This window comes from Petaurus breviceps, unplaced genomic scaffold (genome assembly GCF_028583685.1).
Source record: "Petaurus breviceps papuanus isolate PSGF00001 unplaced genomic scaffold, PetGlider_PUasm1.0 558, whole genome shotgun sequence".
Lineage (NCBI taxonomy): Eukaryota > Metazoa > Chordata > Mammalia > Diprotodontia > Petauridae > Petaurus > Petaurus breviceps.
In genome coordinates, this window is record NW_027186376.1 from 656,331 (window position 1) to 683,568 (window position 27,238).

At 46.6% G+C, this 27,238-nt stretch overlaps 1 protein-coding gene across 1 annotated transcript in view; it reads left to right on the forward strand.

The window, feature by feature from the left end:
- The first annotated feature begins 4,100 nt into the window (after positions 1–4,100).
- CACNA1I (calcium voltage-gated channel subunit alpha1 I) overlaps positions 4,101–27,238 on the forward strand; it is a 151,904-nt gene continuing 128,766 nt past the window's right edge. The window contains exons 1-2 of the mRNA XM_069102856.1: positions 4,101–4,231; positions 5,345–5,478. Of these exons, the coding sequence (XP_068958957.1) occupies positions 4,139–4,231; positions 5,345–5,478 (227 nt within the window). The 5' untranslated portion in view covers positions 4,101–4,138. The remainder of the gene's footprint in view (positions 4,232–5,344; positions 5,479–27,238) is intronic.

The following is a 27,238-nucleotide window of genomic DNA, read 5'->3' on the forward strand; positions in this document are numbered from 1 at the left end:
CAGCACATGGTGCTGAAAAATTGCAGCTGCGTCATCCCCAGAGCTCTGAATCCTAGAATGTCAGAGTTGGAGAAAAGAGAATGTCAGAGCAGGGAGGGACCTGAAGCTACAGACCAGAGAATGTCAGAGCTGGTAAAGGCCGTGGAGATGAGAATGTCACAGACCATAGCATGCTGGGAGCTGAGTGGGCAAGTCTGGGGGTCCCAGGAGCCGGGAGGGCCGGAACATTATTTCTGGAGCTAGAGGTTTTATTGTTGTTCAGTCATATCTAACTCTTCATGACCCCATTTTCTTGGCAGAGACACTGGAGTGTTTGCCATTTCCTTCTCCAGCTTATTTTACAGATGAGGAAACCAAGGCAGACAGGGTGAAGTGACTTACCCACGGTCACAGAGCTAGTGAATGTCTGAGGCTGGATTTGAAGTCAAGAAGATAACTCCTACTCAGCACACTTTAACCTGTGTTCTAATCCCACCTCAGGCATTTGCTAGCCATGTGGCCCTGGGTGTGTGATTTAGCCTCTCTAAACCTGACTTTGTGCCTCAGTTTCCTCATCTGTAGAAGGAGAGGTTCAGACTTCCTGGCCATGATACTGCTTTTCCATATGGGCTTCCTTCTCTTTAGTTGTTGTGCGGCTCGGCATCCAAGGGAATGGGTCCAACCTGACTCAGACATGGCTTCCTGGGTCTTGTGTGCTGCCCTGTCCCCCTGTCCCTTTGGACTTTTCTGCATCCTTTAAGCCCAGCTCCAATGCTACCTTCTCTGGGAAGCCTTCCCTGATTCTTTTGGTTAACACCACCCTCCCTCAGCTTCTCCATGTGGCTTATCATCTATGTAATTATTGGCCTTGATCTCATTTTCCCATCTGGAGGGTGGAGGCTAAGTCTTAGCTAAGCTGCCCTTGTCTCCCAGAAGGAGCGACAGTGCTCTGTATGCAGTAGGTGCATAATCAGTGCTTGTTGTTGTCTCCTTTTGTCTTTGTGCCCCAGTGCTTAGCACACAGTAGGTGCTCATAAGTGATTGTGGACTGATTTAATTGAATTGAACTCCACCCGAGTCGAGTCCTTAGCTGACTTTTTTTGGGTAGAGGGAGGGCTTCTTTGGCCAATCTCTGGTACCAATAGCTGTCCTGCCTCAGCTAACCCACTGTCCTCTTACCCAGCAGGATGGAATCCAGCCCAGCCCAGGCCAGGAAAGGCTTTTGGCAAAGTTAAGGCACCAGTCTTCCTTGCGTCATAAAGGCAAATGTTTATATCGTGTTTAATTAGCTCCTGGCTGTGGAATACTGAGGCAAATAGTGTCCAGTATTGGAAGGGAAGGGGGGGAGTTAGTGCTTATCGGAAAACAGAGGAAGAGAGGGAGCGCCTGAGGCTGGCAGGAGACAGACTTGGATGGAGCTCAGGGCCAGCCATTGCTCCTCTCCTCCCACACCCACACTCGGGGCTCATTACCCAGCAAGGCAAACCAGGCTCATTCTCCTTGGCCCTCATTCATCCCCGCCCTGTAGCCCTAGGCTTGCGATTAGCAGGCACCGGCCTGTGGTGCCTTTGAGCTGCCTTTAACTTTGGTGATGCTTTCAAACCAGGCAGAAAAAGAAACAGGGGAGGAATGGAGGGACTGGAATAGAGAGGCCCAAAGACAGGGGGAAAGGACAGGATAGAGGGAGACTGAGGCAGGGATCAACACAAAGGTATGCAGAGGCTGAGATGGAGAGAGGGAGAGGGAGAGAGAGAAGAGAGGGAGGAAGAGAGGGACACAGAGAGAGAGAGGAGAAACAGAAATACTGACAAGGAGAGTGAGACAGAGACAAAGAGAGTCCCAGGGAAAGATGCAGAGATACCCAGAGACACAGAGAGATAGGGACACACACAGAGGCCCAGAGAAAGGCAGAGTGGCTCAAAGAGAGGCACGGACCAGGGACATCTAGTCCTGTAAACTGAGGCCCGGAGGAGAAATGACTTGGCTAAAGTCGCACAGTTGGGATTAGAACTCTGGTCTTCGGCACAGCTCAGCCACCGAATAGAGACCATCAGAGAGTTAGGAAGGCCCTTGGAGATGATCTCGCCCACCCCCTCATTTTGGAGGGGGAGAAATGAGAGCCAGAGAAGAGTCTGGTGGTGGTCTCAGTCCCTGAAGACGGTGATCCCCTCCCAGCGATCCCAGTGACTCACTGACACCTCCTCGTCATTCCCAGTGCTTACTTAGGTCCTCCAGCACTCCCCCGAGGTAGCCATTATTTATCAACATCACCATTTAACGGCCTCGTTGCTACCATCTTTCAGCATCATTGTCGCCATTTTATAGATGAGAAAACCAGAACTCAGAGAAATGGAAGTGACTCACCCAAGATCACACACCATGGGTCGTGGTAGATCCAGGATTTAGAGCCAGGCCAGAGCTGTCCCAGTGCCCTCCTGCTGTCCATGAGATGGCTTCATGTATTAGGCTCACACAGTAGTAGAATTGGGAGGGACCTGGGAAGAAGCGACCTCGAATCCAGGTCTCCCTCCTCTCTTGTCTCTGTCCCTCTCCCAGCTCCTGGTGTACTCTGACCAGGATTGTTGCTTTGTTGACTCTGCTCTCACAGAGCAGGGTGAGGACGGGGGATTGCCGAGGCCCTGTAGTGTTCTGGGCCCCATGAGAGCGCTAGGGCTGGAGAGGACCGTAGTAGAGGGTTCTCTCGTGAGGAGCTTATGTTACAGATAGGGGAAGCAACCCATTCTGGCATATGTAGTGAGTTAATGGAGGAGCCCAAAGCCCAGATGCCCTGAATGCCAAGTGACCTCCCCCATGTGCCTCAGGTCAAAGACATGTCAATGGAGGAAGATGGGTAGAAATAACTGGCCCTGTGAGCTTTTAAAATGTATGTACCAGGGATGGGTCCTGAGACATTAGCTCAGCTCAATGCAGTGGGAAGAGCCAGACAACAAGTCCAATACAATGGGGGATCTAGAGTCAGAGGTCCTGGGTTCAAATCCTGTCTCCATGACTGTGTGGTCTTGGACCTTAGCCTCTCTGAGTTTTTGCTTCCTTAGCTGTAAAATGAGGGTCTTGGGCTAATTAGCCTTGAAGTTTCTTTCTAGCTTGAAATCTATGGTCCTACTTACTACCGTGGTTGGCTAGGTGGCTTAGTGGATGGTGTGCAGGCCTGAAGTCAGGAAGATTCTTCTTCCTGAGTTCAAATCTGACCTCACACACTTATTAGCTGTGTGACCCTGGGCAAGTCGCTTTGCCCTATTTGCCTTCATTTCCTCATTTGTAAAATGAGCCGGAGAAGGAAATGTCAAAGCACTCCAGTGTCTTTTTTTTTTTTTGCCAAGAAACCCCAAAATAGGTCACAAAGAGTTGGACACGGCCAAAATGACTGAATAACACTTCTGTATGACATGGGGCAAATCACTTTCTGTCTCTGATCTTCCTTGTCCCCATTTGTAAAATGAGGAGGTGGGGCTAGGCAATCTCTAAAACCCATCTGTCCTTGAGAGTCCATGATCCTATGAGATAAACAACCTTTTCCATTGCTATTTTCTTCTTATTAGTTATTTGAAATGTTTTCATACAATCATTTATAATTTGTAGTTCTTTTGAAAAGCATTCATATCCTTTGACAATTTCTATATTAGAGCATGGCTCCATGTCACATATATTTATATCAACTTCCCGCATTTCTTGAATATCAGTCTTTTATCTGTGAGATCTGATGCAGTCTTTTTTTTCCTCCAACATTTTTCTGATTCTATCTGCTTTGATTCTGTTCTTGGAAAGGCCTTTAATTATGTCTAATTAAAACTGTCTCCCTTGTCTTTTAGGATCAGCTTTATTGCTTATTTTCCATCATTATGAATAGTGCCTGTTTTTGTTCTCCTATGATATGACTTCTTATCTTTAGGGCAGGTGGCCGCATAGAGCTCATTTTAGTGTGTGATGTAAGATGCTTGTCTAAATCGAATTTCTGCCCAATTGTTTTCCAGTTTCAATGGTCCTAATCCTGGGGATGGGGGCTAAGTAAGTATTTAGACTGGGACTGGGGTGGGGGGGACTCCTAAGCCCTGGGCGTGGGGGAGAGGACCCTGTAATGTCCATCTGTGTCTTCCTTGACATTGCGCCCTCTGCCAGCACTTGGTTCGAGTGTGTCAGCATGCTGGTGATCCTCCTGAACTGCGTCACCCTGGGCATGTACCAGCCGTGCGAGGACATGGACTGTCTGTCTGACCGCTGCAAGATCCTGCAGGTAAAGTTGGCCTCCCAGGCCTACTTGATCGTTGGATGCTGGTTCACAGAACCAGGGCATATCATGGGTGTCCCACCTACACAGGACAGTAGGGTCTTAAGGTGGGGAGACTGGGGTGGAAGATAAGCCCACTTCCTTATCACCCACTTATATTTAAAGAGTGCTAAGCCTGTGCTTAAGGCAGCTAGGTGGGGAGGTGGCCTGGAGTCAGGAAGACCTGAGTTCAAATCTGCCTTCAGATACTTCCTAGCTGTGTGACCCTGGGCAAGTCACTGAATACTGTTCGCCTCAGTTTCCTCATCTGTAAAATGAGCTGGAGAAGGAAATGACAAACCACTCCAGTATCTCTGCCAAGAAAACTCCAAATGGGTATCATGGAGAGTTAGACATGACTGAAAACGGCTGAACAATAACAACATGCCTGTGCCAGGTGGGAGGTCAGAAGAAGGGAAAGATTAAGCGATCAAGAAAACCCATCTCCTCTCTAGCAGTATACAACCTGTTCAGTTCAGCAGTTATTAAGCACCTACTATGTGCACAGACCTGTGCTGGGTGCTAGAACGATACAGCAGATAATGGGGCCTTAGATCTAGAGCTGGAAGGGACGACAGAGGTCATCTTTTACTTTACAGTTGGAGAAACTGAGGCCCAGGGAAGTTAAGTGACTTGCCCAAGGTCATACAGGACCAGAGGGTCAGAGATTTGGGTCTGTAAGGGGCTTCCTCCTTCTCAAGCATTGCAGGGCCCTGGTGTGGTTATGGGGGTATACAAAGATGAGAAGCGGCCCGCTCCCTGCCCTCCAGAAAGTTATATAGTCTTGTAGGAGAGAGAATGCCAGTCTAGCTAGGAATGTAGGACCCCGTGAGCCTGACACTGAGGAGAGCAGTGACACGGACCCCAGCCCCGAAGAATCCTGGCATCAGTGATTGCCGCCTTTCCCCCAGGAGGGAGGAAAGCCCAGGCCAGCACCCCAAGCAGGCAGGGGGCTGGCTCCCTCTCCTGGTGGCCTCCCACTCCTCTCCACCCTCTACCTCCTGAGCTGAGGATGCTGGGACCTTCACTCACGCCTCTCCTCTGCTTGTCTCCTCCCTCCCCACCCTTCACCCCCTGCAGGTGTTTGACGACTTCATCTTTATCTTCTTTGCCATGGAGATGGTGCTGAAGATGGTGGCCCTGGGGATTTTCGGCAGGAAGTGTTACCTGGGGGACACTTGGAATCGGCTGGATTTCTTCATTGTGATGGCTGGGTAGGTCTCGAGGCTACTGGGGCTTGGCAGAGGGAGGAAGGCCAGGCAGGGGCAGGCTTGTTGGCTGAGTAATTGATCCTCACCCTTTCTATGGCTCAGACAGAGACAAATGAGGGAAGTGAAGCTGTGGACATCTGGTTCTTGCCGCGTGGCAGTGTGGGGAGGGGCATTAGTCACTTAGCATTAGTTGGTTCCCAGAAAATACAACTTTAGGTGAAACAATGTTATGGGGGCAGTGAGTGCCATAAAAATGCTGTACTCGAGTGTAACAGAGGGATTTGGTTACAAGGTCTCAACCATGATCTTGTAGGTCAACTCTATACAGATTTTGTCACAAGGAGATTTATGAATCCCATTCTGATTGGATTCAGAGAATGCTTTGATGGTCCAGTCCAGCCCAGGTACATGGTGGGCAGGAAAAGGTAGACAGCATTCTTGTGAAAAAGAGATGGAGGGGGGGCAGCTAGGTGGCACAGTGGATAGGTCCTTTGGAGTCGAGAGGACCTGAGTTCAAATTCGGCCTTAGACACTTACTAGCTGTGTGACCCTGGGCAAGTCATTTTACCCCAACTGCAAGTTCAGTGTGAGTATGAGTCAATAGTGTAATGATCATGCAGAAAGTCTGGTAAATGATTTGATCTTAGAAGCGAGAGACCAAAATGATGGAGCTGAGAATTGTTCTCTTTCCTTATCATCCCATATCTTGGGGATTTGAGTCCATTCAGAAAATACATTTTAGGAAGAACACAGATAAACCAAAGCGTGTATAAATCCAGGAGACTGGAAACGACACCGCTGGTGTTCTGCTTGAGTATGGCAGCCTGTAGAGAAGTGAAGACCCAGCATGAATCTGAGCTGGCTTCAAGCCCCTGAAGGGCAGTCGTGGGGGAGTTATTAGCTTTGTTCTTCTTGGGCCTGGAGGGCGGAACCAGGTGTTGGGCACTCAGAGCTATCCCGGAGTCAATGGACTGACTCATTAGGCGGTAAGCTCTTTGTCACTGGAGGTCTTCAAGTATTTGTCAGAGATTTCGTAGAGGAGATCCCAGTTCAGATTCTGGCTCTATAAGACGATCATGGGATCCTAAATCCTGAGCTGGGAGAGACCTCAGAAGTCTTTTAGCACTTTTTACAGATGAGGAAACTGAGGCCCAGATAGGAAAAGTGACTTGCCTAAGGTCACACAAGTAGTTGTAAGTGGCAGAGGGAATTAGAGTGATATCTCAAGTGCTTTCCTGCCCTCAGATTCTGTTAGTGAAATCCGGGAGGTTTCTGTTTTACTATTGTCAGAATATATATGAATTTTTTTTTTAATTTTAAGCAATTGGGGTTAAGTAACTTGCTCAAGGTTACACGGCCAGTTATTTTTGGGTGTGGTGCTGAGTGCCTGAGCCCGGGATTCGATCTCCAGGTCGTCCCAACACTGGAGCCGGTGCTTTTACTCGCTGAGCCACCTGGCCGCCCCTAAGCAATTGGGGTTAAGTAACTTGCTCAAGGTTACACGGCCTGGTGTTTCTGGGTGGGTGCTAAGTGTCCGAGCCTGGGATTCGATCTCCAGGTCTTCTCAACACTGGAGCCGGTGCTCTTACTTGCTGTGCTACCTGGCTGCCCCTATATATGAAATTTTTAAAAAATTTATTCTAGATGAGAAGCTGTTTGCATTAGTCCAAGAGGGTTTGGAGTCAGAAGATTTGAGTTAAAACCCTACCTCTTTTCTGTCTATGTGACCTTGGACTAATCACTTACCTTCTCTCTGTCTCTGTATGGTAATAATAGAACTTGCACCCTCTTTCCCAAAGGACAATTGTAAGGGAAGTACATATCCCATAAACCGGGGGGAGGGGGAACTGTTCTGTGAAGTCTGGACTTAGTCAAAGGGCCACACTTGAGAATCTAAAGGGCCGCATGTGGTCTCAAGGCTGCAGGTTCCCCACCTCTGCTAAGCTTGAAAGGGTTATAGAAATGTGACTTATCATCTGGTAAGAGCCAGAGCACTGTCTTTCTCTACCTCCTGTGGACTCACAGAATGTCTGTCACAGCTGGGAGGACCCCCTGAGATAATCCACTTGAACACGAGGACAATTATTTAACAAAAGTCCAGAGGAGGGTACTTGTTCAAAGTCACACAGTAAATGAAACAGCTGGTTCTAAGGCAAGGGATTTTTTGACAGTGTGTCCATGCAGGTGCACACAGGTAGACCAGCCAAAAGCTCAGCTGCAGCATCAGATCATTGATCCAGCTTTTGAGGGGCATGAGGTATTCCATATAAATGAAACTTCACAATAACTAAAGCATCCAATGAAGAAACACTTAGAATTTTAACCATGTCTTATAGAAACCTTTTAAAAATATTTCTTCACTTTCCTGCCTTAGTAGACAGATTATACAGAACACAGACTTCCACCTTTTTTTGATGATTCAGAGTCATCAGTCTGAATGTCCACGATTGTGCTGTAGAACTTAATATAATGACTCTTCACAGGCTGTTTGAGCTGTTGACTAGCACAGCTGTATCTGAGTTATTGACCAGCACAGCTGTGTGGATCTTTATACATCCATTTGTGGCTGAACTGAATGGCTCCTGCCTGCTGGGTTTTTTGTTGAGGTTTCTTCTGTCTCTTCCTTAGCCATCATCGGTCAGTGCTTGCTGCCCTGGATAGGACTGTTTCAAGCAGGCAGCCTCTCTCAATGCCTTTAATCTACAGAGTATTGTAAGTTAGGGGACTGGAGGATGCTAGGAAAAATCAGAGCATTAAGCAGGTTAGATTTTGTACATGGTAGACTATGCCCCTCTCCTGCGGAGAAAAGTGCATGGGTTTTCTTATAGCTGTTTTTCTGATCACTCAGATCTTTCCTTTTTGTTTTTTTTTTTAACTAAAAATCCCCAAAAAACAAAACCCAGGCACACTTAGATGGGACCTTAGAAATAATGTGGTATAGTGCCCTCCTTTTCCATCTGGGGAAACTAGAGCCCAGAGCTAAAGTCAGCCAGCCAGCCAGCATTTAAGTGCTAACTATGTGCCAGGCATTGTGTTGAGTATTAGGGGAACAAATAAAAGCAAAACACATACCCTGCCCTCCAGGAGTTCATAATGTGATGGGGGAGACAACAGGAACACAGAAAAAATGTGGAGAGTAGATGGAAGGTGATAACAGTTTGAGGGGTGGGGCATGGAAAGCCTCCTGTGGAAGGTGGGGTTGGAGCTGGCTCTTGAAGGAATGGGGAGGGGCACTGATCGATGGAGATGAGACCCATCAGAGGACTAATTGCAAGAGTTCAAGTGAAACTGACATGGGCCTGAGTTGGGCCTTGGGTCCATAGATAGTAAGTAGAACTGGGATTTGAACCCGCATCCTGTGACGCCCAACCTACTGCTCCTCTCCCCCACCCTCACCACAATGGAGTCCATTACATGTTTAAATCACATTCCTCAAAGCAGTGCCCCTGGTGGTGCTGGCCATTGCAATGACAGAATTTTGCAGATAAGGCTACTGAGATGTTGGGAAGGTAAGTGATTTGTCTAGGGTCTCACAGCTAATAGTGTCTAAGCTGGGTCCTGAACCCAGATTGTCTTCCAGTTCTAAGACCAGGATGCCTGTTTCCACTAATCCAACCTCACTATTATGCAGTTGAAAGTGGATATAACTTGTCCAAGGGATTGGTATAGGAAACTCCCTCCACGAGGGCATTGAGAGTCTTAGACAGCTGCCCAGAGCACAAAGAGGGTAAGTTATCTTCCCAGGGTCGCTCAGCCAGCATGTGCCATAGGAAGGCTCCAAGGCAAGCTCTCATAATACAACATCTCCTAACCTTGACCAAGGCCTCATTGAAAAGCAGTAGATGAACTCCTGGAACAAGTCGTGGGTCTCCTCATGCCAGGTTTTAGCCTCTATCATCTCTAACTCAACCTGCCCCAACAGAAAAGCTCTTTTCTCCCAACCTTCCTCTCTTCCTAGCTTCTACATTGCTGCTGGAAATGCCACCATCCTGCCAGGCTCCCAGGCTCAGTGCCCCCACCCCCGACCTCGAATCATTGATCAGATCTCGTCCTTCCTGCCTTCACCCCGTCTCACCCATCTGGTCTCTTCTCTGCATCAACAAGACAACATCCAGCTTCCCTCTCCCCTAGACCATGGCAGCAGCCTGCAAGCTGGTTGTCCAGCCTCAAGTCTTCCCATCTCCTTTCCCTCCAGTGTTCAGCTGCTAGCATAGATCGGCCCATGGCACTCTCCTACTCAAGCACCTCCACTCTGAAAAAATGTCAACTCCATTTGACTTATTAGGGTCTCTCTAAGCTCATTCTACCTTACTAAAGCAGCTGGTGCTGCAGTGGGTAGAGCCCTGGGTCTGGGGTCAGGAAGCCTCTCATTCAAATTCAGCCTCAGATACATACCAGCTGTGTGCTCCTGGTCAAGTTTCTTAACTTCTGTTTTCCTCAGTTTTCTCAACTGTAAAATGGGCATAAGAGCATCTACTTTGCATGTTTGTTGTGAGAATTAAATGAGATAATATTTGTGTAATAGAAGTGCTTAGCACGATGCCTGCGATATAGTAAGCTTTATATTTGTATTCCCTTTTTCTTCCCTCAGTCCCATTATTCCTACTTCTGTGCTCTGATTCCACTAAACTGGACTTCTCTCTTCCTTGTATAGGACACTGCTTCCCAACTCTATGCCTTTGTATTGGCTGTGTCCTATACCTGGAACACTCTCCCTCTTCCCTTACACTTCATAGAATCTCTCTCTTCCTTTAAAAAGCAGCTCATGTGCCACTGTCTATAGGAAGCCTTCCCAGATTCCCCCAAACTGCTAGTATCCCATAGAGGAACTTGTATTTCACTCCTGATCATCTATTTGATCCATAGTTTCTCTCTCTCTCTCTCTCTCTCTCTCTCTCTCTCTCTCTCTCTCTCTCTCAACACCTAGCTCCTTGAGGAACAGAGTTTGTCTTTCCTTTGGATCCCCAGCATCCAGCACAGGGGCCAGCACAGAGTAGGCACTTATTCCATTTGTATGTCAGCTCCAAGAATGGCTAGGCTGAGACTGGGAAAGTTCCCCCTTGTTGTTGCGTGTGCCCTTGACAGGCCCTGAGTGTGCCCTGTGCTGATATAGTTGGCAGAAGCTAGTCTCCTGGGCAGATGATTTATTTATAAGGAACACTCATTGATGATTTTGCCTTCATCTGAAGGCCTTCCTTGAAGGCCTGCTGGGTGCCTGGCACTGTCTCACCAGGCCTTCGAAGAAAAGAAAAGCATCTCACTTCATCATTAGTCATAAACACAGAATGGCAGAGCGGGAAGAAACTTTAGCGGTCACCTCATTCTGCCCCTTCCTTTTACAGAGAGGAAAGTGGCTCCACTGGAGGTCACACAGCCCATCTGCTTGACATTGAATCAGAAGACTGTGGGCTGACCTTTTCCTCATTTTTGGTGGGGAAACTGAGGCCTAGAAGGGCAACTCATGGTGCCATGGCTTGTTTTCCAAGAAATGAAGTTGGCAGAAGTCTGAGCACTGGATGGACATGTGGCTGTGTTACTGTCTTTACAAACTGTTCGTCTATTGTTTTTTGTTTGTTTGTTTGTTTTGTTTTTCAATGAGAGGGAGTATTGTGTAGTAGAGAGAGGCTGGGTTTGGAATCTGAGGACCTGGGTGCAAATCCTGGCGCTCTCCTTTGCCCTCCCTCAGGCAGGTCACTTTCCTCTGGGCCTCATCTTTTTTGTGTATGAGATGATGGTGGTTGGATTATATAGCCCCAAATCCTCTCACCCAAGAACCCATGACAAGTTACGGGCACATTTCCAAAGAGTGATGTCCGGTGGTTACTGGGTCCCTTCCAGTGACAAATCCCAACTGTTGTCTCTTCCAGGAAGTCTCCCCTGGTCCCTTCAGTGGTAACAACCCCCCTCCTCCTCCATCTGCATCTCTCAGATCCCCGTTTGCTCTGTGGAGGGCTGTGGTGTCTAAATTTCCTGTCTCCAGTGCTTAGCTCTACTCCCCTACTTTGTAGGACTCAATTGAATTCTGAATTGAAAACTTCTGCTTTATCATTTATGTGTACGATCCTACGCAAGCCGTTTAATCTCTCTGAGACTCAGTTTCCCCATCTGTAAGATAGAGACAGTGGGAAGCTTAGGGTATGTGATTAGAGGATGTATGTATATTGAGGTCAGATTGATAGAGGGAGGATTTGAACCCGGATCTTTCTGACACCAAGTCCAGAGTTCCTTCTGCTATACCTCAGTACATCTGACTTAGAGATGGAAACCCTCATGCAGACGAACAGTGCCCTTCACAATGAAGGCTCGCTATTTCTCATTCTCCACAACCCTCCCAGGTAGCAGACACGTCGCCCATCATCACCCGTGGTTAACTAGGCCAGTGTTGTAACATTCAGATCGACCTGGGGGCCACCAAGCAACTTGTAAGCATCCCTGATGGCCCCGTATTGACTCAGAAAACCCCACATCAGCATCATCTGGGGTCTGTTAGAGCTCATTTATCTTGTTAAATATCCTCCCATTCCATTTTAATCTGGTTCGGTGCCGTGGCTGAAGGGACGTGTTTGATGCCTCTCGTCTAGCCCAATGCGTACCCCCCGCCCCATTAGAAACTCAGCATCAACCATCCCTTCATGCAGACACCTCGGCTTGCTTAGTGAGGGCTCAGACTCAGAGCTCACACGTCCCTGTACTGCCCAGGTGCAGAGACACTGCTCTAAGGACTCGAGCTTGGCTGAGCATCTATCAGATGCCTTTTGTGGCGGTCCCCCCATCTCTGCCTGAGCTGGACCTCTGGGTCCCTGAAGGGACTGAAGCTGGGGGGGATGGTAGGAGGTCAGTTTGTTTACAACAGCAACAATGACAGTCAATGGTCATGTAGCACCTGGTGTTTCCTACCATCGTCTCATTTCTCACAAGATGGGAGGAAGGCAGGGCAGTGCCATTTTACATATGGGGAAACTGAGGCTTAGGGAAGGGAAGTAGCTTGCCAAGGGAGTATCAGAGGGAGGTCATTTGACTCATAGGATGATAGGCTCATGACTTTCAAGCTGAAAGGGACCTCAGAGGCCATCTCTGAGGAAACCGAGGCCTGTGGAATCTAATTGACTTGCCCAAGGTCACACAGCTAGTGTCAGAGGAGGGATTGGATTCCAGGTGGTTCCTGTAACCCAATCCATGTACCTTTCATCTTCTGCTACTGGTCTTTCCCTTTGACACCAATGCTTCCCTACCAAGTCCTAGGGTGCCTGGAGCCATTAGCCACAGGAGAGCAGGCCTGCTGCTTCAGCAACTTCTAAATTGGCTGTACCACCTGGCACAGAAGGTATTCTGGGGCTGATGAGTTAGTCGAATGTGACTGCCATAGCATCCATGAAGAAAATTGATACTAGGGGAAGCTGGAGCAACATTTGGAGTCTGATTGTGGGGGCACAAGAGGGCTGGCAGGAGGGCAGAAAGGGGAAAGCCAAGGCTCCAGGGGGAGCAGAGATTTGCTCAAGGTCACACAGCTGGTTAGGAGGAGAGGTCCAAAGCCAGGGCTCTCTGTATCCACATCAGGGCCATTTGAAGAAGCCAGTGGTGAGGCCCGTGGGAAATGTTTTAGAAATAGAAGGTGTCGTTCACATCACTTTGTTCTCTTGCTGGAGCTCTGGAAGAGGAGGCCAGTGAGAGCAACTTCAGGGCTGAGCATGTCCCCTCTGGAGCTGGGCACAGGAGAGAGCCCAAGGGGAGAATCTGGCCCACCTGGCCCTAGGAATGGCCAGGAAGCTTCAGAAGGAAAGGGGAACAACTGAGGCAGGGTGTGGGACTCTCTGTGTGATCCTTTGCTGTCATGAAGCTCAGTGTCTGAGGAAGGCAGACAGATACCGACGGATCGACCGCCGGCCACAACACCTACCTGGTCCCTTGTTCCTCCAAACTTGGGGACTCTCCATCCCCCTGCAGCAGCTGCTTTCTCCTCTTCATCCCAATCCCCTTGTGCTCAGCAGACTCTCTGGGCCTTGTTCTCATCCAAAAGTACCCATCTCCCTGCTCCCCCTTTCCTCCTCTCCCTTCTTGCTTTCCTTCTAATTTCTCCTCCTCCCTGGCTCTCCCTCCCCTCCTCCTCACACCTGGCAAGCCACAAGGGCCTCCAGGATTCTGTGCATTTTGTGGTCAATGTGCTGTTTCCTGGGCAACAGGAACTGAGGATGCCCAGAAAGCTTCTTCTCTTTGCTGTTGGCCATGCCCACCCCAAGCACCCCCTCCCATCCAGAGACACCCTGGATCTTAGAGTTGGCAGACCCTATTGGGCCCATCCAATATAACCTCCTACTCTATTCAAGAACATTCACTACATCATTCCCGATGCTGCCACTTTGGGTGAAGGGGAGCTCACCATCTCACAGACTAGTCCATTGCTTTGTGGACAAGCCAGAGTTTGAGAAATTTGCTCCTTATATTGAATTTAAATCCATCTCCCTCCAAATTTTCCCCATGGCTGCCTTGCACTTGGTTGTCCCCTCCTCCCCCACCATACCTGGAACGTGTTCCCCTTTATGACTGCTTGCTTAGAACCCCTGGGTTCCTTCGAGGCTCCATTCAGGTACTGCATCCTGCAGGATACCTTTCCTGGCTGTCCCTCCCCCAAGATGTTAGTGCCTCCCCCATAAATGACCTTGCATTTACTTTGTGTGTGTATACACATACACACATCTTTGTGCACATACATATACACATCTGTCTGTCCATTCATCCATCTTTCTATCCATCCATGTGTCTATCTACCCATCTATTGATTCAACTATCTGTAGCTATACATCTCTCTATCGATCCATTCATCCTATCCATCCATCTGTCCACCCACCTGTCAATTCATCTATCTGGCCATCTATATCTATCCATCCATTCATGTATCCATCTACCTATCCATCCACCCACCTATTGATTCAACTATCCATCCATCTATGTATGTATGTATCCATCTATGTATCTCTCCCTCGATTATCTATCTAATCTGTGCATATTGAGGAGGCCCCTGCCTCTCATATTCCTGCCTTTAACACATATGGGCAGGAATCTGAACCTCACTCTCTTCCTTTATTACACGGGGAATTAAGTAATATAACATAATAGTATATATATAATATATAATAGTATATATTATTATATTACATATATTATATAGTATATATAAATATATAATAATATATTATATAGTATATATAATAATATATAATAGTACTTATCTCAAAGTTGTGGGGAGAGCAATTTTTAGGAGCCAATGGAAGCTGGGTCCTCACCGGCCCCCCTTTCCAGCCTCATGTCATCAGCCATGTTGATGGGGAAGCCATAGGATCATGGAATGGGAGTTAGAAGGGACCTTGAGAGCCATACAGGCCAATCCTTTCATTTTACAGAAAAGGAAACTGAGGCCCAGAGTGGAGAATGCCCTCTAGGAAGTAATGGCAAAGCTGGCCCACTGCCTCCAATCCTGTGCTCCTTCTGCTGTGCCCACTGATACACCTTCATCCATGGCAGCCCTCTGCCCATCCCGAGCTGGGCATCAAGCGATTTTTCTGGTGTAACAGACACTTGAACAGAAGCCGTATTCAGGAGCCGAAGGGGTAGTGGCCAAAGACCCCAGGGCCAGTTATTTTTGGTTCCTGTCTTATCTTGGCTTCCTTGATTGCTCCAGCGACACTGAGGGAGAACAGTGTCTTCATCTCCTTTTCAGCAGATGGTTCATTGGTAAAGAGCACTTGATGGAGACTTAGGCAGGCTTGGGCTGAAGTTCTATAGAATCAGTTAGTCTGCAGGCATTTCTGAGTGCCTGGTGCACCAGACACTATTCTCAGAGCTGGAGAGGAAAATGTAGACCTGGGGCAGCCAGGTAGCACAGCGAGTAAGAACACCGGCTCCAGTGTCGGGATGACCTGGGGATCGAATCCGGGCTCAGATATTCAGCACCACACCCAGAAATAACTGGCCATGTAAACTTGAGCAAGTTACTTAACCCTGATTGCTTAAAAAAAAAGAAAATATAAACCCCAAAGGGGCCCTCTTCTCTTATATCTCTTAGTGGAGATGACCGACATACATACACTGAAGTATATACTGAATAAAGAGAAATAAGCACAAAGTCCTTTGGGGAGACAGGGTGCTAACATTTGGGGGGGCAGGGGAGGCTTCACGCAGAAGACAGCTAGTGATCTGAGTATTGAGGGATTCTTTAGCATGGAGGGGAGAAGAGAGAGCATTCCAGGTATAGGGCACAGCCAGTTCAAAGGCACAGAGATGGACGAGAGGAACGGAAAAGATAATAGATTATAGGAAAGAGAGGAAAGTATCATGAGGTAGGATAAGGGATTCGGGCTGGATTGTCAAAGGCTTTAAAAGTCAAATGCAGATGTTTATATTTTATTTGAGTAATAGGGAGCCACTGGAGTTTATTGAGTAGGGGAGTGACATGGTCAGAAGTGCATGTAAAGAAAATAATTTTGGTGCTTGCCAATGGAATGACCTTGGACAAGTCCTTGGCAGGTGGCAGTAGTACAGGGGAGAGGATGCTGGGTTGGGAGTTAGTGGACTTGTTTTGGGATTCTGGCTCTTGACCAACCTTGGTCAAGTCCCTCTCTTGGGACCAAGATTTTATCATCTGCAAAATGAGGGGGTTGGACTTCATGGCTCTGAGGTCAGCTTCAGTTCCAAATAATTAACAAGAAGCATGTATTTAGTGCTGTAAGATTTGCAAAGTTCTTTATTCAGTGTTATCCCATTTAATGCTCACAACAATTCCGTGAGGTCAATGCTATTATTTATCCCCAATTTACAATCAAGGAAACTGAGGCAGGCAGAGCTTAAGGGGCTTGTCCAGGCTCAAACAGTTGGTGTCTTGAACTCAGGTCTTCCTGACTCCAGGTCCAGCTTTCTATCTTCTCTGCCATCCAGATTCCTAAATTTGTGATCCTATGATGGTCTTATTCCCTCCTTGAACCCTGGATTCCTCACTGGCAAGTTAGGGACAATGTCCCCTGTGCCATCTTCTCTCCAGTATACAGTGGGGACACAGTGATATCCACTACAGAAGCTCTTGGTTGTTGTTCAATCATTTCAGTCGTGTCTGATTCTCTGTGACCCCATTTGGAGTCTTTTTGGCAGAGATATTGAAGTGGTTTGCCATTTCATTCTCCAGCTCATTTTACAGATGGGGAAACTGAGGCAAACAGGGTTAAGTGACTCGCCTGGGGTCACACAGCTAGTAATTATCTCAGGCCAGATTTGAACACAGGAAGATGAGTCTTCCTGACTCTAGACCCAGTGCTCTAAATATATTATTTTGATGCTTTGAAAGATCTATGGTCCCATCAATGTGAGCCTGCCCCTTCACTGATGAAGATTGCATCCTCTCCTAGCCTTTGTGAATCAGCTTCACCTTCACAACTGATTGGGGCTATAGAAAGTCTTGCCCTGGTTGTCAGACTCTAGGAGATGAGACTCTAGGAGTCCTGGTCCTGACACCATTTGCCCAGTCTGTCACTAGGCCTATTTTGAAGTCTTCCCAACTTAGTGGGATCCTGCCCAGGCTTGAGATCAGCTGGCACAGTCTGAGAGTCCAGGTAACCTCCATGCTATGCTAAGGCGGGCTGCAGAGTTGGCAATAAACGTCAGCTATTATTAATTCTGAGATTTATCCTAAATCGGAAATATATTTTCCTAAAGTGATTGGCTACAGGCCATTTCCCCCTTCTCCCAAGTCCTAAAAAAAGCTTCCTTTAAAAGCTTTCATAAATCAATATGGATCTAACATTAATGGAATCCCCTCCCCCATGACCAGACTTAATACTTCCTAGACAGAACCGCAAAATGGCTGAATGGGAACAATGTGGGCCCAGATCCTGACTCTACCATTTCCTAAGTGTGTGTCCTTGGATAAGTGACCACTTCTTTGAAAAAACAGAGTAAACCCAGGACTACCTGCCCTGCAGGGCTGATGGGAGCACTTGACAGGATGAAGATGGGAAATCCCATTGCAAACTGTAAAGCCTGTCCCTGGATGTGGGAGTGCTGCTGTCATCGGGGACTTAGCCATGGTTCCCGCGCCTCTGTAATTCCACCTGTGTGCCCAGCCTTGGTGGTGGCCAGGCCTTGGATGGTGTGATACCAAAAGCCCTGTTCGGGTCTCTGGAGCAACATCAGAGCAGGTGGTTTTCAGTGGGGTCTAAGTCCTTCCCCCCTACCTCCTGTTCTTCCTCATGGGACTAGTCTGACTCTCTGGATGCATCTTGACAGATGGCTGTGTTGAGTAGGAAAGTACAGGGACCGAGGAGTCAGGGAAGAAGGATTTATTAAGCACTCCCATGTGCTAGACATGGTTCTAGGTACAGAAATGAAAGCATCCCTGCTCCTCAGAAGCTTGCAAGGACATACAGTATAAATACAATTAAACACCAAGCAGTTCCTTACAAGGTAGCTTGGGAGGGAAACCCTAGCAGTTGGCAGGGGGATCAGGGAAGGCTTTCCAGAACAATTTTAAATGCTTATAACAAAATATATAGGATTAAAAAGGAAACTATATTAAAATACAGTTATCATCAAAGTATTTTTAAAAACCAAATTCATAGACCCAGGTTAAGAACTCCTGAGTAAAGAAGAGGAGGGGCCCAGGATGGAGCCTTCAGGCATGCCCACAGTTAGGGGACGTAGTGTAGGTGATGAGGCAGGGAGCCTGAGAAGGATCCATCAGACAAGTGAGGACAGTCAGGAGAGGGTCAGATCGCAAAAAGCCAGAGAAGAGAGGGCACCCAGAAGGAGAGGGTTGATGGTATTAAATGAAGCAGAGAGGATAAGACTGATGAAGGCCAGCTCATTTGACAGTTTGCTTTTGTTACCATTGGTAACTTTGGGGAAGGTAGTTTCAGTTGAATGATGAGGCTAGCAGCCAGATTGCCAGGGGTTGAAGGATGAAAAGAAGAAACGAAGCCAGCATGTGGAGATAACTTTTTCTAAGGAATTTGGCTGAGAAAGGTGAGGGAGATACAGGCTGATTGCCTGAGGGGGTGGTGGAATCTAGTGAAAGGTTTTTAAGATTGGAGGAGACAGGTGTGTTTAAAGGCAACAGGAAAGAAAGTGGTAGATAAGAGATTGATGATTTGACTGGGGGGGGGGGGAATGACTGATGATGCCATCTGCTGAAAAAGGTGGCTGGGAATTGAACCAAGGGCACATGTGGATTGATCCAGGCAAGGAGAAGGGTGTCAGAAATTGGGGGAAAGGATGAAAGAGTCAAGGTCCTGGCATGTCTGGGGGTTTTGAAGTGAACAAAATAGAAGATGTAATCCCTATTGAATAACTTTCATTTTATCCATGAAGCAAGAGGCGAGATTCTCAGCTGAGGGGAGAGGTGGAAGTGTGGAAAATTTGAGGAGGGAAGAGGAAGTCTGGAAGAGCTTCTGCAGGGAGTGAGCTAGGAGTAAAAGGACTGCCTTGCTGCAGTGAGGACCCACTCGGAGTAAGATAGCATGGCTTTGTAAGGTTCTCAGTCAGCATGGTTGTGAGATTTGTTTTCCTCACCGTAGCTTGTAAGTAGGAGTAGAGAAAAGCAGATGCTGGGAGGAATCCGGAACTGAAGTCTGGCAGCAGATGAGTGGCAAGGGGATAAAGGGTCAAAAGACAGCAGGAGATGGCATCAAGATGAAGGCTTACTCTATGTTCAGGACTAGAAAGGGAGGAAAGTGAAGACAGAGTAAAGACAACAGCCTGAGAAAGTATTGAGGGATGGGGGCGCCTAGAAGGTTGGGAGGGGAAGCATAGGGAGAGATGGAGTGATAGGCAGTTATGGCCAAATGGGGAATATCAAAATGTTTAATTAAGGAAGTGGAACACTTGTGGGTAATGGTGAGATTGTGTGTGTGTGTGTGTGTGTGTGTGTGTGTGTGTGTGTGTGGGGGGGGAGGGAGGTTGAGAGAAGGATGAGATCTAGGATTTAGGAGAATGAGACTTTGGAAGGGTAGGGAATTTAGGGGAGTCCCCAGTATAAATTGGGAAGAGAAAATGGTGCCTAATTACTTGGAAAAGGGTAGAGAATCACCTAAAGGCCAGTATATAAAAATCACCATGATATAGATTAGTTGGGAAATTTCCATCAAATCTGATCAAAGGTGGATATGACTGGTGGATTGTTGCTGCTCGGGAGTTCTGAGCAGCAGTAGGACTGAAGTCCATCAAGTGACTATATCAAGACCACCACCAATAGCCCTATTCTTCTCTCTCTAGTCAGGTGTTTTTACCTTGGAGTCTATGGACTTAAAAAAATACTTTTTAACAGTGTTTCTAGTTTACTTTTTAATTCTCCCTATTTTATCATATGCATTTAAAAACATTGTTTAGAGCAGCCTTCCCTGATTCCTCCAACTGCTAATGTCCTCTCTCCCAATCTATCTTGTAATTAGCTGCTTGGTGTTTAATTGTATTTATACTATGTAGATAAAGATGTAGATATAGACGTAGGTATGGATATAAAACTTTTGATTGTGTGCCAGTCAAGGGTGAATGGCGTCAAACATTCACAAGTCCTTTTGGATTGATATAGGGAAATTTATACCTATCCACCGTGCCCTACCCTTGGCATTAAGCTTGGGTTAAGGGGAGGAATCACAGCCCACAGGGTTTAGAAATGGAAACTCATAGAACATTCAATATCAGAGGTGGGAGGGAGCTCAAAATATAGAATGTTAAAACTGGGAGAGACCTTAGAACATAGAATGTCAGCTAGGAAGGATTTTAGAACGTGAAATGTCAGAGCTGGGAAGAGCCCTAGAACAGGGGATGTCAGATCTGGAGGGAACTTAGACTGTGGAATGTCAGAGTTGGGAGGGGCCTTAGAACAGGGGATGTCAGAGCTGAGAGGGAGCTTAGATACCCCACTTCCCTCCCTGGCCACCTTCCCAGAGGATCAGCATACTGGTGATGAACACAGAAATCACCCCATAACTGATCATTTTGGAAGACACTCTTCCAGGATAACTACAGGCTCTGAAAAGTCAGGGTTGCCCAAAGGTAGTGGTGCAGTGGCCAGTCTTCTACTGAGCAGCAATGGTTGCCGCCCCTCCTCCTTCAGTGCCTCTGAACAAGAGATATCCCCTGATTGCTAGGAGTGTGGCACAGTAACTTGGGGTGCACCTCCCTTGCTCTCTGCTTCTTCATTCATTTTCCTGGCTATCTGGGGGAGCTGGAGTAGAGACTAGGCATGTTATTCTTAGCCCCAGAAGGCAGAGCCAAGGCCAGTGTGTGTCAAAAACATTTTGGGTTGTCTGTGGGGGGAGGTGGATTTTCATCAGTAAAAGGAAGAGCTGTTCTGCAGTGGAGTGGGCTACCTCCAGATGGATTGCACTCTCTGTCCCTAGAGGTGTGCATATGAAGATCGGGTTGCAGTCCCTTTTGTATACAGAGGAAGGCACATTCATTCTGGAAGGGCCAGGACTTTGAGACTTGGAGTCAGGAAGACCTGAGGTCAGTTCCTGAACCAGACACTTACTAGCCATTTGATCCTTGACAAGTCTCTTAAACCTCTGCGTCTCAGTTTACTCATATATAAAATGGGGATAATAATACCTCATCCAGCCGTGAGGATCAGATGAGGTAACATGGGAATGCTTTGAAAACCTTAAGGCACTCTATAATTGCTAGCTATTATCATTCCTTTCTGGCTCTTGGATTATGATAACATACCATGCTCAGAAGGCTGATCTTATTTGCCTTCTGTTGTTTCTGAAACTTCTAGGTGTCACTGTGGCAGGCAGCTGACTGAAGGCCCCCACCCCCCAAGCGAAAGGGCAGGGATGGGCTCCCCTTAGACCACACTACTCTCTTTTGACTTTCTCACACCATTCTTCTGGGTCAAGGTAGAAAAGGGCTTAGCCCCATGAATCCACGCCAAGCTCTCCTAGTGAGCTAGCCCTGGGATTGCTTTTTTCAGTCTGGGTCTCCCCATCTCGAAAGGGCTAGAAATGGCTATTCATGGGACCAATTCCACCACTGATTCTACTGAAGCTTTTATCTGTTCTGTTTCTGGTTTGGGCTGGTTGGTTCCTCTATAAGAAACCTAGTACCCCCTCCCCTCAACTCAGGGTGGGATCACTCTATTGGTTTCAGATTTGGTGTAGTTAACCAATCATCTTTAGCCCCACTGTAGCTCAGAGCTCCTGAACTCAAGCTATCCACTGGCCTCACTCTCTGCAGTGGCACAGATGGCAGAGCCAAGGCCAGTGTGTGTCAAAAACATTTTGGGTTGTCTGTGGGGGGAGGTGGATTTTCATCAGTAAAAGGAAGAGCTGTTCTGCAGTGGAGTGGGCTACCTCCAGATGGATTGCACTCTCTGTCCCTAGAGGTGTGCATATGAAGATCGGGCTGCAGTCCCTTTTGTGGACTACACCAACAGAATTTCAGCACAAGAGAGGTGCAGAACAGGCTAGCTTAGTCAAAGAGACAGACTGAAAAGTCCCAGGTGCCAAAGGTTCTGCCTTTTGGGAGAGTGAGGGAGTTATTAATAGAAGCAGAAAAAATAAATCAATATTAGCTCATTCTTGCCCCCGGGTGGCCTGGAGCCACCAAGCTGAGCTGCCATGGAGTTATACCCAGTGTGAGTTCGCTCCATCTCCTGACCCCAAGCAAAGACATACCTGTAAGATGATGGAGAACAAAGCCTTTTATCTAAAGCAGAGGTTTTTAACCCGACATCTGGGAACTTAAACATTTTTTGATAACTGTATTTCAATAGAATTGCTTTCCATTATAATCCTATGTATTTTATTTGATGCATTTAAAAACATAATTCTGAGAAGGCATCCTTCAGCAGTCTACCACAGGGGCTCAGGATACAAAAAGGTAAAAAACCTTTCATCCAAAGAAACTGGGTAACAAAATATTATTACAACAGTGAAGACGTACCTTGACAGGGAAATAGGAGACTTCACTTTTAAATTCCATTTACAGTATTGGATGAAATTGGAGAGGAGGAGAGAAAGCTGCTTACTTTCTCAGTTCTTTAGAGAGACACACAGTTCATTTCTTCCACAGAGATATTTCACTAGGGTTATAACCCTAAATGGGGGACTTTCTGTCATCAAGGACAGTCATTATCCTTCCGATCACTTCTTTCTTTCTGTTCCACAGGAGTCTGGGAGGGAGAAATGCCAAATGCTGTTGCTGTTGCCACAAAGGCATTCTTTTCAATGTTCTAGCTGCCTTATCTGTCCTCATCCCCAACTGCTGCTGCTGCTATAGGGCAAGGAAATGCCTCCCCCTTCTTTCTCTTCTCTCATTCATTCAGTTCTCAAAGTCCTACTGGTTGACAACTTCACAAGCTTTCCCCCAGATCCCCTGCAGTTCAAACCACAAGTATTCCATTGGAACCCCAAACTACATTTCACAGGGATTTCACAGGCAGCTTGTCCCTAGAGACTTGGGCAGCCTGCGCAGAAGGCTTCCCATTCTTCTCGGGGTTTAGAATTTTGTAGTCCCTTGCAAAATCAGATTCTTGGTATCTGAAATAATACAGCAAAGCATCAAATACACATCAGACCATAACAGAACAAGAATGACTTACCCAGAATCTCAAGAAGTCACAATAGAGTACCATTCACTGAATAGATGCATCAGTCAGTCATTAAGTATTAAGCCCCTCCTATGTACCAGACAGTGTGCTAAGCACCAAGGATGCAAAAAAAGGGAAAACACCCTGAATCTAGTCCCTGCTCTTAAGAAGCTCAAGAGAGACAACATGCAAACAACTATGTTTATATATAATTATGTATTATATTTTTGTTGTGTATATATACATACCTATATGCATCTTTGCATGATTGTGTGTGTGTGTGTGAGAGAGAAGGGGTTGTATTTGAGAGGACTTGGCAACGGATTAGATATAGGGGATATTAGACAGCAAGCGATGAGGAGAGGATGATGCCTCTACTGCAAGCCAGGTGATTTGGAGGATGGTAGTGCCCTGAATAGAAATAGGAAAATTAGAAAGAGGGGAGGGCTTGGAAAGAGAAAATAATGAATTCAATTTTGAACAAGTTGAGTTTAAGATGTCTCTGCGACATCCAGTTCAAGATAGATCCCAAGGCAATTGGATATGGGAGACTGGAGCTTGAGATATAGGTTAGGAATAAATGGAATAAATAGGTCTGATAATTATCAATGAAAAATGCAGAAGGCAGGAAACAATGCAAAACATGACTAGCTAGCTGGTGGTTAAATTTATATGTGAGGACGATAGAGGTGGATTGTGGAGGGTAGATCCTTGGACTACTGACCATTGTTGTCTCATCTATACAGCTGCAGGAGGTTCTGTGAGGGCAATGAGACATTTACTTACTCAGATAGCTGGAAGAGAAAACATTCAGAGAGTATAATTGACAAGACCAGATCAGTGATGTCAAATAATAGCCTTTCCCTCTTCTCCATGGAAAATTGTGGTGCACAGGACAGGTGACAAAGGACTGGAAATGGGCAGATGTCCTAACTGGTAGAGACAGAAGAAGAGATGAAGAGATAGGCACAGAAACAGGGACAAGGGTAGGGGAAGTTTTTCAAACTTTTCAGACTTTACACTAATAAGATTGACGAACAGTTCTTGTCAAAATTCTAGAACGTGTTACCAAAGGGATGGTTTGTGGATACTTAGAAAGGGAAGCAGCAGTCACTTAAAAACATACTTGGGCTCTCCAGGAGCATGTCACGCCAGACTCACCTCATTTCCTTTTCTGACATTGTAAATACACAGATAGATCATGGAAATACTATAACAATGCTGCCAATGTAAGGATGGTAGGTCAGTGTTTATAGTTTGCCAGGTATTTTATATACATTATTTTATTTGATCTCATACTTTAGACCTTGAATACCATACGTGGATTTTCCTCAAGAAGTTTTACAAAACTTGTCCTTATCACAATAGTCAGGATGGAGAGATGTGGATTGGATGATAGAACTAAGCAGATTTGGCACTGACTGACTTATAGGATCCAAGGGGCATCCAGGCTCTATAGAAGTCCTTCAGGGGCCTCTCCTTGGCATTATGCTGTTCATCATTTCTCTCAGCCACTCAGATAAAGATGGCATCAAAATTTTGGATCACTGAATGACAGGTTTTGGGGCAGCTAGGTGGTGCATTGAACAGAGCATTAGCCCTGGAGTCAGGAGGACCTGAGTTCAAATCCAGACTCAGACACTTGAGTACACTTACTAGCTGTGTGACCTTGGGCAAGTCACTTAGTCCCAATTGCCTTGCCTTCACCCCTCCAAAAAAAAGAACCACAGGTTCTAGATGCTTCAAGATAAGAGAAGAATTAAGGTGATGCAGTAAGTCTTAAGTATCTGAAGAGCTGTTGTATGGAAGCAGATCAGCCTTGTTTTGCTTATGTGGTTGGGGATGGGGAAGGGGAAAGAATCAGAAGTGGGAGAGGGGAGGAATCGCAGAAAACAACATTTCAACTTTGTGTAAGAAAAATCTCAGAACAAGTTAAACAGTCCAAGGCCATATAGATGCATAGCAACTAGAATTAGGTGAATTTGGAAGGTAACTTCAGGAGGCAGTAGGCTTCCTATATTAGGAGAGAGAGGACGATTGACCACCATTGACAGGGGATGTTTTTAGAGATTTCAGCCTCACATGCCAGTTGCCTTGGGTGATCTCTTGGGGCCCTCTCAGTTGAGACATTGCCATTTCAAAGCTCTGAGGTTCCCTTGCATTAGGGCCCTTTTAGATCTGAGATTTGACATTCTAGCATTCTGTATTCTAAATTCCTCCAAGCTCTCAGATTAACCCCCCAGCCCCTGACTTGCTCTGACAAGTCTTGTTCTAATATTTTCTGTTCTAAGGACACTTCAGGCTCTGAAATATTATGATTCTATTACATCCCAGTGAACTAGCTTGAGGACCTTGAGAAGTTAATTAAGTTCAATTCAGCAGACCTTAATTGAACGCCTGTTTAGACAACTTGACTGTACACAGGTAAATCTAAACTCAAGCACTAATGATTTCTAGGACTTCGGCAGCCTCCACTTTCGGCGATAATGAGAGAAGAGTTTCATTATCTTCAGAAAGGCAGCCTGCGGGAGTTGGAAGAACAGATGTAGGAGACAGCAATGCAGGGCTCTAGTCCCTACTCTGCCTTTAACTCTGAGATAGCCATCACTTCTCCTTAAATCTCAGGTTCCTCTTCTGTAAATTGAGGGAATTGGAAGAATCACCCCAATAGTCTAAGGTAATACTACTGTAAGGTTCTCTTGATCCTGAGTCTCTTCCCCACTGGCCTGCTGCCAAAGTATTGATTGATGCTCCTATCCTGCTTTGCTCGCTATGGTGAAGCATGATTTCCCGAAAGCCCTTGTGAATCGTTATGTTCTTTAAAGTATGCCCAGTTTGATAGGGCCAGAGGTTTAGGGCTGGCAGGGACCTAAGAGATAATCTAGTCCATCCCCCTCACTCCATTTTTCAGATGAGGTAACTGAGACCTAGACAGGTTTTGGGGTCTCAGAGGTAGTAAGTGGCAGAGCTGTGTGACCTCGATTTATTTACCTACAAAATGGGGCTATTAATATCGCACAGTGCTGTTGTAAGGATTTAAGAAAACAGGATCTTAATAACCTCAAAGGCAACCTAATCCAACCTCCTTGTTTAAGGGATGAAGAAACTGGGAATTAAAGAGGGTTAGTGACTTGTCCAAGGTCACATAGGAGTGCACATGAAAGAATTTTGTACAGTTGGTCCACTAGTCAGACCCTGGGGATTGACTTTTCAGGGGAGTGTCAGCTTCTTGAAGAGATTTCCCCTAAAATAGTCAGGGACCATTTTTCATCTTTGTCTCAGTATTCCAAGGACCTAGAACACTGTAATGCTTAATAAACGTAGGTCTGGATTGCCCTGACATTATTGCCAATAGTAGTGCAGTGAAAACAGCCCCAGCTGTGGACTCAGAGGACGTGGGTTCAGATGCTGCTCTGGGTCTCCTTTCTGCTTCCTCTTCTGTAAAACGTGGGGATTGAAGGTGGCGGCCAGGAGCCCAGTGTGCTGTCCAGGGTCCTGCCCTGCCAGCCTCCCAAGAGGCAGTGGCTGTCCTTTGCCACCTTTCCCTAGGAGCTTCTTCCTGAGAATCCTCCAAGGACTGGGAGCAGGGGTTCTGGGCTCCTGTTCAGCTGGGCTTCCCTCGGGGAGAACTCAGGCAGGAAATGATGACTTTAATCCCAAATTACTTACCCAATTAGGCATTCTGGAGCTGGCAGGCTGTGGTGGGGGCTTTTTTTTCCCCTTTAAACTCCAAGGCCTTTTAGCAGTTGAAGCTTCACATTGAAGTAACTGTGTGATTAGTAATTAAATTCTCACTCCTAAGAGTGATGTCTTTGTGTGTGTGTGTGTGTGTGTGTGTGTGTGTGTGTGTAGATCTGCCAGCCTGCATAGCTACCCTCTTACTGAGCTGCCCCCAAATGCAATGTGAGTACATTAAAGGAAGAGATTGAAGAGGAGAAAGCCCTTCTCATCTGTCGGAGGCCTTTACTAACCCCTCCCCCCCCATTATCTTGTATTTATTTTGTGTTCACTCCTTGAGAACAGGAATTGTTTCATTCCTTGTATGTGTATCCCCTAGGCTTAGCACAGTAGTAGTAGTAGGAACTTAATAAAACTTTAGAGGCTTTATTGATTGATTGATGTTTATATATAGATGTTTATTGATTGATTGATCGATCCCTTCGACCACCTACCCAGCCCTCATCACAACTG